Genomic DNA, 11,194 nt, shown 5'->3' on the forward strand with positions numbered 1-11,194 from the left:
CGAATACGTTCATTGAAATATTTTCGTTTTGTTTTTCAAATTTATCGATTTGTGCTATGGATACGGGATAATATATACCACTCATGTTCAATTCGTTTGTAAAGGGACGATAAGTTTCCACTTTTACACCATTCCTTTCTGCGGTATGTAAAGAAGCTAAAATGCACCATAGAAAACACTTCTCATCTTCATTTTCAATATTAAGCAAACTTGAGTTTAAAAGCAACGTTCTAGGTAAAGGTAGATAACTTGAGCCTGATAAAGGTTGATACTTGATGGTGTGAATCTCAAGTTTTAACACTTTTCTGAGAAACCAACCGGAGCCATCTCGCATATATTTCTCCAAGCTGGCATACATTTTTTGTAACGCTTCATTTAGATCATGTTCACTTAAATCATCCAAAGTCAGTGACATTTAAGTTCTACTTCTGAAAAAGGGGGTGCTCACACTGCTATCTCCCCCATTATCAGTACGCTCCATTTCCACTTGAACGCATAAGTTCCATTTAATGCCTCCTACGCTTTGTATTCTGAAGGTAGGTGAGAATTCTGGACCTCACGTTCGCAAAAAATGTCAACAAATCATATCTTTCACCACCCCCGCCCCTGGGAACGATAATTCTATTTTGAACTGAATTTTGTAAAGCACTCTTATCTCGCTCATTAACCATTTCATGGTTTATATTCAATGACTCCGGATTAGCGTTGTTTTCATTAGATAACTCTATGTTTTTATCATTTTGAGACTGATTTTTATTTTGAGCCTCAGCAGTTGATTTGCTCTTGTACTTGCGTGAATCAGTATCTATTAAAGACTTTTCTGCTTCTCGGTCTCTACCTCCACTTTGATTGAGTGGATGGTTTTCCATTACGTGGGCAAACAATGTAGGATACTTTTCAAATTCACTCGCACAGTATCGACAAGTAAACAATTGTTTTCGACCTTTATTTGAATCGTGTTTATGTACAGTGCGCATATGTCGTTTTAAATTGTACAATTTGTTAAACACTTTATCACAGATATTACATCTCACGTCTCTTTTCTTTTTATTGTCTTTTCTTTCCTCATTATGATGTATACGCTTGTGGTGTTGTAAATTATCTTGTCTAGAAAATGTGTCACCACAGTGTTCACATACCACTATAGTTCTGTGTGAAACTCCATGTCTGCGTAAATTGGTGAGTAATGTGAAACGTTTATCACAAACTTTACAAGTGTAGCAGTTTTGTTTTTCACTTTTAATATCATTTTCACAATCCTCATTATCTGTATTGCTAGAGCATATTTTCTTTTTGTCTTTCTGGCTTTCAAAATCATCCTCACTATCATCATCGCATGTCCTGTTTTGTCTTTTCATTGTTCTTCCCCTCGTTTAATCTATCAAAGGAAATGAGAAACATAATGTCCATTATTTCATTCATTGATATTAAAAAAGAAAATAAAGAAATAAAACATCTAAGTATAGAAGTGTTATGTATAAAATAAATACAGCTCACTCAACCATACACTTTACTTGATCCAATTACAGCATTTTGAAAACCAGTTTTATTTCTTACAGAAAAAAATGCATCAAAACTGTGCTTACTTCTTTAAATCGAATAATTTATCCACTTCAGCTTTCTAGATCTAGATTTGTACGATTTATTTTTCCTTTTAATTTCTCCGTTGTAAGGCATTTTTGATAGTGGTTTCTCCACGAATAACTTTGTTTCTTCTGTTTTTACATCCTCCTTAGTTTTATCCCCTTCCTTTTCAGAAGTAGGAAAATTTTCTTCTTTTGGGGGAACATTTTCCTTGATTGTTTCTTGACTTTTTATATCTGATAAACTATGCAACTGCCTTTCACCACCTGTTTGACCATCCTGATTTTTCTCTTTTATTTGCTTGAGTAGTGACTCATATTTCACTTTAGGTATAAGCGAAAATTCTTTAGCCATGACTTAATACACCTTATCTATAATTCGTGTTTGATAACTTCAATGAAACGTTTGATAATATCAAAGTGTTTTTTTTCAGAATACGCTTTCTTTGGTCGAGTGTTACTCCTTTACCTACAAATCGAAGAATTATCGTCTTATGCTTCTCTAGCTTTTTTAAGATACTGGGTGATATAGGTCTATTACCCATCATCACATTATGCACAATTTGAACAATTGCTTTAATCTAAGAGGGCTCTATCGTCATTAATAAAACCATGCGCTGCTTATGCGTTGATGATAGCAGAAATTTCAAGAAATCTCCGTGCTTTTTCTTTATTACATTCATGTCTACCTCTCGGGAAGATATATTAACATTAACTGATGGGGAAAGATGTGTGTACGCAGTTTATATTCCACATCAGAATGTGGACTGATATCAATGACAAGATATCCATATTTTTTAGAGCATGCTTTTCTATAGGCACTCATTATTACTGGGGCCTGTCCAAGCTGGCGACCTAATGTTTGTATTTGTAATTCATCCCTTTGGTTTTTAAACAGAATAAAATAGTGCGTATTTAAGCTTATTGTGCGAAATTCCTATGTACCATTATATAGGTTTTGACATAAAAACCAACAGGTATAACCCAGGTGGTGACTATATTGACAAAATATGTCAACAACATCCACACTTTTAACTCCTTTGCTTAGGAGATCATCTAGTAATAGCATTTTGTTTTGACCTGAGTGTAGATCTGACCAAGTTTGAAGCATTTCAATGCTAGGCAATCCTTCATAAAATTCTATATTTGAAATAGCTTCTTTCATTTGATCATACATAGGCTGGTAAACGCCATAGCAGTAATAAATCATCACTGGTGGTTCTTTAAAAACTCCGTTTGCATTTTTAAAAAATTCAAAAACGAAGGAAATTTTGCCAGATCCAGAGGGACCAACAACAAGACACGTTGAAGGGGTTTCAAATTTTACCAAGCTTTCCATGCTCATCACCAGTCAACTACTCATTAGCAAATGAAGACCTGGGATATATACTGTGTAGTTATAAATAGAAAAGTAATGGAGGAAAAACAACAAATAAAGTACCTTTATAATTATTTAATATTCCAAATAGATATGAAGATACACACAATTAGTCATATTCCTTTTTTCCACATACACTGTTGTAATGATACATATGATATATAATGATATATATATGAAACAGTCTTATTATTAGACAGAAAAGATCTAAATAGTACAATACAGGTCCTATGAATAACATATACAAAATAATGTAGGTCCTATAAATGAGTCTATGAAATAATAAAACAATTAGAACACAATTTTGGTGGCATCCTTTACTTAAAATTTATTTTCTAAATTGGAGATATCACTTGTCATACGCATCATTTTACGTCTAAAAGAATGAGTCCTTAGTTCAACTGCGCGCCAGTCTTTACATTTAATTTTCAATTGATACATTGCTATGAGCTCGGGTGAAATGTCCAAACATATCACATTCTGATACCAACGATAAATGAGGTCCTCCTCTTCAATTAATTTTAGTATTTCATCGAAATATAAGTCCAACAACTCTGTTTTCATTCTTGATAGGCAAGAGTGATCCCTTTGTGACAGCTGTCCTTCTTGACATCCAACACATTTTATTTTTATGACGATGTGCGATGTTTTAAATATTTTCTGCGCATAAAGGAAGTCAAATTATGATTCCAGTAAACTCACTGCATTGCTCTCCATGATTTTTTTCTCAACTGTTTTTCCTTTACATTTGATTTCTCTGGTTAAAACTAAACATTTCAGTTGTTCAACTGCCTGTACTGCTAGTTTGGAAACTTTACTAATACTTCCAATTTCAAACTCAGTCATACATAAGTGTTTAGCAAGAGCCTGGCTCGGTTCGTAGTATTCGGCACCAAGAATTCTTGTAGAATGTTTTAAATATAGTTCTGGATCACTATCATTTATGTCAGCAATCTTAGTAGGAGACTGATTAAGGAAAGCTATGAGTAAATCTCCATCATGTGTAAATAGACATCTTTGTTCATTTTTACTAAGATAGACAATATCTTCAGGTGGTTGACGGATTGACGAAAGGTGAAGAAGGCGACAACATTCCAGATGTAGGTCTAGCAGGTGACAGTTGAGTAGCTGTATACGCAGGATATGGAGAAAGCATTGAGTAATGGCTTGATGGACTTGACAGAATTGTTGCACAGTTAGATTTGTAGAGGGGCTTGGTACATGGAACAGTATCTTGTATAGGTGTTCTAATAGCTTGGAGCCATCCTGACTCCCACTGTGGTAAGGGTTTTGTTGCATCTTTCAGACTAGGAATGATGGTTCTCACAGCAAGCATTGCCTGAGTTGCTGATGGACTATCCATAGGTGCAGGTTTCACATGTCTTACTTAATCATAAGGGTGAAGAGACAAATAAAACCCATTTCCTTCGGAGAAAAAGTTATCTGGCAACCCTAGGCTGACACTTGGATGTTTGGTACTAATATGTTTCTTAAGGTCATTTATGCGACCAAGAGTAACTTGTTTTGGTCTACAGTAAACACAGATCACAGAGAGATGTTTGTGCTCCGCTGCAGCATGGTTTTTCAACATCTTTTTGGAGCTGCTGTAGTTGCCACATGTCCAACACTGATGAGCCATATCTGTAAATATTGTTTAATAAGATTGTCATATACAGTCCTACTAAAATGTCTGAAAAGGTTACTAAAATTTAGCAGGGGCTATTCAGCTAGGCAAATAATCTGTAACTGTTAATATCCCATAAATCTCCATGGCCTGCTGTGCTGACTGACATCCTGGCATTAATTGCCTGCTACTTGACCTTATCTTACATGAATTACTGACCACATGTTTTATGCCTTTTTACTAATCATAGCATAAATTTATAGAAGTCTTATATTGTGTTACATGTACAAAGCAGGGAATGTTTATTTTTATCATTTCAAAGAGCTATGAAATAAATTTAATCTTATTTATTATTTCTTACAGGTGAGTAATTATATATTTTTTGTATCCATCAATTATATTCTTGAAATAAAATTTATCTGGCAAAACAATTGGCAGTACAGTACAGTTTTTTTCGAGAAAGTTTTTTTAATTATGATACACAATAAAACTAAGAAAATTAGTATTAGTCTCTACCTGTTTCACCAGAGGGTTTTATAGTTTTACTACTTCCATCCGTCTGTCTGTCCATGCTTTAATACGAATTGGTACTTATGTTGCTACAGGAGACAATACATAATAGTAAATTCAATTAATTCCCTAATTCTTAGATCATGACTAAAACTTTTTTTTAGGTGGCTTAATTCCGTCCACCAGAACGTCTGTCTAATTGTTTCAATAAATGTACAAAAGAAAGGATAATGCAATAGCTTGAACTTATTTGACAAAACTTTCTTTATGTTATAAACAAAACATCAGGTGATAATGCATGCATTTTGTTTTTGCCTAGTTATGCGAATGTAAGAAACTGTTTCCTGAAATGACTTAAAAAGTAATTGGTAGGTTATTGTAACTTGCTATACTGATAGGAGGCACGGCATTTAATTTTTGCAATTTTTGTGCCTTGTCATGAGAAAACTTTCATAAAACAGCTCTTGCAATAAATTGAAAAGCATTTGAGGTAGATCAATTAAGGAACCTTTGTTTACAGATGGGTACACACATTATGCATTTGACCATTCCTGTGGGAAAATTATGAAATTATGCGATAATTTTATAAGTATTTTGGTTGTATAAAAATAGGGGATAATAAGCACCATTTTCCGAAGAAAAGAAAGGATTTTCTACTCATCCGAGCATCGACATCGCGTCACTGTAATGTTTTGGTTAAAGTTTTGCATGCAAGTTCATATCTCCAATACTGCTGTAGATATTGGACGAAACTTCACACATGTCTTTGGTGTCATTATTTTAGGTCACTGGCCAAGTGCCATAACTGTAACCTTTATATTAGCAGATTTATGCCCTTTTATACTTAGAAAATAAATTCGGGTTAAAGTTTTGCTTGCGAGTACATATCTCTGTAACTTACTAAAGATATTCAACTGAAACCTCACACATGTCTTTAGTGTCATTATGTAAGGTGACTGACCAAATCCCATAACTCAAACCTGTCTTTTAGCAGAAGTATTTTGTTGATCTACTGAAATGAAACAAATTCAGGTTAATTTTTGCGTGCAAGTTAATATCTCTGTAACTACTAGAGGTATTCAATTTAAACTTCACACATGTCTTCAATGTCATTATGTAAGGTCACTGGCTATGTCACATAACTCTGAGCTACATTTTAGCAGAATTATGCCCTTTTTGTACTTAGAAAATTCTGGTTAAAGTTTTGCATGCAAGTACATGTACTTACCTCTGTCACTACTAAAGATACTTAAAGTACCGCGATATTTACATTCAGATGAGAGTATGTTCCAATATCCACCAGTTTTATGGCATGACTATTTTTAATGCAGCTTTCAAAGAAAATACTGGAAAAGCAACTTAGTATCGTATCGAAGTTTTTAACTCAGTGTCTAATCAAATTATATTGATATTGAACACCTACAAGAACAAAGCCTAATGCTGTAATTTGCGTATAAATGTTTCTTCCCCACCTCCTTAAAACATGCTTTTTTTACATACTACAAAAATTGTAGATCACTACTACAAAATAATAGGGAATCGATCCTTACCGATCCCTCTGCGGTAACATGCAATGTACAGAATGAGATATATATACTATCGAATTAAAAAATGTGTACTTCCGGCATTTGCACAGAGCGTCTGACTTTGGATTTTTGGAAGAATACGCATTTTCCTTGTGCCATATAAGTGTCCACATTACTTGTATGAACCGCAACGGCTTGCACATTAGTATAAATATGGGCAGTGTTGCTTTATTCCAAAATCTACCTTTAAATTACAGTAACATGGATATACCGAATGACTTGAAAATTGTGTCCTACAGTCCGTGCCATCATTAGACAGTTCTTTTCAAATGTTATGGGATGAGATGACCAGACGAGGCAGTGTTTTTTTCATATTATATAGACATGATTGTTTTCTTTTTTCAAGGTCTAGTAACACTTAGAATTAACTTACAGAACATTATTTTGTTGTTGATAGTTTAGAAATAAAACTATGTTTTATTTATTCTAAAACATGTAACCATATATTTTTCTGTGACATTTTAGTTGTTTCTACATGGAACACAGTTAACGGAAGACATTTCGCTCTTTTTTGCAATATCATTGAAAAAAATACTGTGCTATATTTCTGTTGTATAATTTCAACTTAAAAAAGCAATACTAGGATTATTTTCTGAGCAAATAAAGGCCAATTTCGTCAGAAAGATAACTTTCTAGGTAAAATAAACGCTATACTTGTAATTATTACATCCAAAGTATAACTGGACCTTTAAGCTATTTCTTACTGTAACTGCTAATTGTAAAGATTAATTTAACTTTCATTACTTGAATTTCAAGTGTGTTAAATTTCCTTTAGCATTTCATTCAAAATACATTTTTAGTAATACAACAATTGTACTTTTTTCTTGATTCCTCATGCAATGAAACCCAGTGACCTAATGTTCATCTCAATGTCAAAAGCTGACCGTGGATAATTGATAGGGCCATTAAAAGCCAATCTAAAGATGCTATCTGTATCTCTCTGGCAGTCCATGTTATTATAATTTCACGCCAATCATTGACCCTCTGACCAGAAATTCTTGGAGAAATTGAAATCTTCGGACATTTTAGTAGGAGTGTATACACTCTAAATTGTTTATCGATAAACTACAGTTTGATAATGAATATGTCTTCTTTCAGCTAAGCGTCATCATTAGAAGATAATATGGAAACAACTGGCGATGCTGTCAAATACCTCAAAGGTACTGTTTAAGTCAAACTGCACAAGTGAATAGCTTAGCATTTTAGATTTCTGCTATATGATTCCAGTATAAACCTTGAGCAAGTTTCCAATAGCACAAATTGGCTGGACAGACCTATTTTGCTATATACCCACAGACTCTTAAACACAGTACTGTGATACACATCAACATGTACAGTAATTTCAATATAACTTCCTTAGACCTGTCAGTTACATATTGATAAAATGATGTCATACTAAGGAAATGTAATGTATTACGTAATATCTGCATTATTTAAAACATTGTAATATATCCACTAGTTAGTTTATATATGTATCAATTGATACATATTTGTGTCTGGTGCTCCAAATTCATAACATCAAACTAAACTGTTTAACTATTTGTCAATTATAACAGCACAGTACATGTTTATTTAATTTTCCTGGATTTTCACTCTTATCCAACTGGGCAAAGTATTTCCATTATACTTCTGCAATTTGTCTACATGAAATACCTTTCCTTTTGATTTAGCTGACTGTTTTATTACATATGTTGTGTCATCAATCTTCTGTATGATAAGACAGGGACCTTTCCATTTAGGACTAAGCTTTGAACATACGCCAACCTTACGAGTAGGGTTGTACAGCCATACTATGTCCTTTTCCTTAAATGTTCGTTTATGAGACCTTTGGTCGTAATACTTTTTCCTATATATTGCATTCTTTTTCAGGGTTTTCCTAGCTACCTGATGTGCTAAGACGAGGTTGTTCTGTAGTTGCTGAACATAGTTGTCGACTGTTAGGGGATCCTGATTTTCGGGTAACCCTATCACTGCTGTCATGGGCAAGTTGATTTCTCTACCTAAAGTCAACATGTTTGGGCTTTTCCCAGTACGTGAATGGGTAGAAGCGCGATAGGCCATCATTACTTGAGGCAAATATTTGTCCCACTGTTTTTGATTTTTACCACAGTACATGGAGATCATATCGGAAGTGCATCGCATCATTCTTTCACTTACACCATTGCTTTGCGGTCTCGCAATTTAGGTTTTAATTTTGCTTATTTGAAGAACCTCGCATACTTGTTTGAAAAGAGAACTGTTGAAGTTTTTTCCACAGTCGGAAAGTAAAGCCATTGGTGTACCAAATCTCACAACAAAATTGTTCACAAAGGCTTCAGCAACTGTTTTTGCTTCTTGATCGGGGATAGGCACTGCTTCACACCATTTTGTAAAACAGTCATTAATAACAAGAACATAATGATTTGCATTTTCTGAGAGTGGCAAAGGACCCAAAATGTCTATTGAAACCAGTTCCATGGGTTCTCCTACAGAATTCTGACCAAGGGGGGCTCGGATAGCTTTATTTTGTTTCCGAGATGAACACAGGTCACAATTCTTGATATAGTTTTTTATGGTTTCATTCATTCCTGGCCAGTAAAAGGTTTGTCTTATCCGGCTTAACATTTTCTCAGAACTAAGGTGTGCTGCTGAAGGAATGTCATGGAAATAGTGCATGACATCATTCTGAAGGGATTTAGGAACAATAAGTTGCAAGGTTACATTGTCGTTTTCCATCCATTTTCTAAATAGCATACCATTTTTACACTCCAGGGTATCGTACATTGACCAAAGTTTTTTTCATGATGGACGAATTGGCAGATATGTCTTTCCAAGTCAGTGTATTTCCATCCTCCTTTGCAGCAAGAATAGTACTTATGTCTTCATCTGCTAGTTGCTGTATACGGATTTCTGATGGGGACCAACCGTCAATCAGAAACTGTCTATTTGCTGGATTGTTTATCATTCCTCTGGTAAAAACTCTTACCTGACCATGATTTTCCTCTGGCTTTTGAAGTTCTAAGTTTGAGAGTTCAGTAGTGACAGTGGAAGCTGACATCTCATGATCAGAAGACTGGGTTGAGGAGAATACAATGTCATCAGAAGGCAGTTCAGGTATAAAAGCAATACTGTTTTCACAACCAGTACTGGTATCACTCGCAAGTGTGTCACTGACTGTGTGATTGTTAAGTTCCTGCTTGCCACATACACGACATAAGGGTCTGCTAACAAAATCTGCATTCCTGTGTTGTGAACCAGGACCTTGCTTAATTTCTATGTCATATGTCTCTACAAGTTGCAGCCATCTTGCAATCTGACCAGAAGGGTTTTTCAACTGTTTGAGCCAACTTACTGCAGAGTTATCTGTTCTTAGAATTACTTTTTGCCCTAGTAAGTAATGGTGAAAATGTTTTAGAGCAACAATAACTGCCAATAATTCTTTGCGCATGGTGCAGTAGTTTAATTCATGCTTATTCATTGTCTTACTGTAATAACCTAACACACGCTCATTTCCTTGCTGCATTTGTGATAAAACTGCACCAGAAGCATAATCTGAACTGTCAGTATCTAGTATCATTGTCTCACCAGAAATGGGATAAGCTAGTATTGGTGCTGATATCAGACAAGTCTTCAGACTTTGAAATGACTCTTCAGCTTCATTTGTCCATTTAAACTTGTTACTTTTCTGTGTTAGCCTATACAGGGGCTTGGCAACTTGACCAAAGTCTTTGACAAACTTAGAGTAGTATGAAGCTAACCCGAGGAAGCCTTTAACAGCTTTCCTTGATGCTGGCCTTGGCCATTGTTTTATAGTGGAAATCTTAGTGGGGTCAGTCTGAATTCCTTTTTCACTGACAATATGTCCTAAACATGCACATGACTTTTGGAAAAACAGGCATTTTGAAGGTTTTAATTTTAAGTTTGCCTCACTTAATCTCTGAAAGATGTGCTCAAGCCTGTCCAATTGTTCTTCAAATGTTTTGCTCGGACAGATGATATCATCCAAGTTCTTGATACTGCAGACCATTAAAAACATCTGCCATTAGGCGGGAAAATTCTGCAGGTGCGGCTGATAAGACCATTGGTAGTTTAGTGTATTGGAAAAGTCCAAGATTTGTAGAAAATGCCGTTTTTTCTCTATCCTCAGGAGCTATACTCATTTGATGAAATCCCATGTTCAAGTCCATGGTAGAGAACCAGCTGTTGTTTGCCAAACTGTCTAGATATTGACCAATGTCTGGAAGAGGGAACGCATTACGTTTACAGTGTGCATTGACGGCCCTAAAATCAACACATGGCCTGTAATCTCCCGACTTTTTACGTATTCACACCGTGTTGCTACTCCAGTGTGAAATGGATGGCTCAATTATAGCATGATCTAGAAGTTTCTGGACCTCTTCTCTCTCAGCGTCACGTTGAGCTAAGGGGACTCTACGCATAGGTTGTTTGACAGGTTTAGCCCCTTGTGTATCAATGTGATGTTGTACGCGATCAGTGAACCCAAGTTCTGTTGAAGATTTGGCAAATATTGACT

General features: G+C 35.1%; 2 protein-coding genes across 2 annotated transcripts; both read right to left on the reverse strand.

Annotated features, from left to right (window-relative positions):
* Positions 1–506: 506 nt before the first annotated feature.
* On the reverse strand, positions 507–1,358 carry LOC123565212 (zinc finger protein 43-like). The gene has a single exon (XM_045359110.2). The coding sequence runs from the start codon at positions 1,356–1,358 to the stop codon at positions 507–509; it is 852 nt and encodes a 283-aa protein (XP_045215045.2).
* Positions 1,359–4,545: 3,187 nt separating this feature from the next.
* On the reverse strand, positions 4,546–8,826 carry LOC128546713 (uncharacterized). Its single transcript, XM_053517996.1, has 2 exons — positions 8,335–8,826; positions 4,546–4,602 (listed from the first exon to the last, which is right to left on the reverse strand). The coding sequence occupies exons 1-2, from the start codon at positions 8,824–8,826 to the stop codon at positions 4,546–4,548; spliced, it is 549 nt and encodes a 182-aa protein (XP_053373971.1).
* Between the last annotated feature and the right edge of the window lie 2,368 nt (positions 8,827–11,194).

Source organism: Mercenaria mercenaria, chromosome 1 (assembly GCF_021730395.1).
Source record: "Mercenaria mercenaria strain notata chromosome 1, MADL_Memer_1, whole genome shotgun sequence".
Classification (NCBI taxonomy): Eukaryota; Metazoa; Mollusca; class Bivalvia; order Venerida; family Veneridae; genus Mercenaria; species Mercenaria mercenaria.

Bases quoted from the DNA above. Each gene is read 5' to 3' on its own strand.
- LOC123565212 (XM_045359110.2), bottom strand. From the start codon at position 1,358: ATGAAAAGACAAAACAGGACATGCGATGATGATAGTGAGGATGATTTT.
- LOC128546713 (XM_053517996.1), bottom strand. From the start codon at position 8,826: ATGATGCGATGCACTTCCGATATGATCTCCATGTACTGTGGTAAAAAT. The intron at 4,603-8,334 runs GTATTTCATGTA...CAATATTTACAG, and splicing joins CAGCTAAATCAAAAGGAAAG to ATATGGCTCATCAGTGTTGG.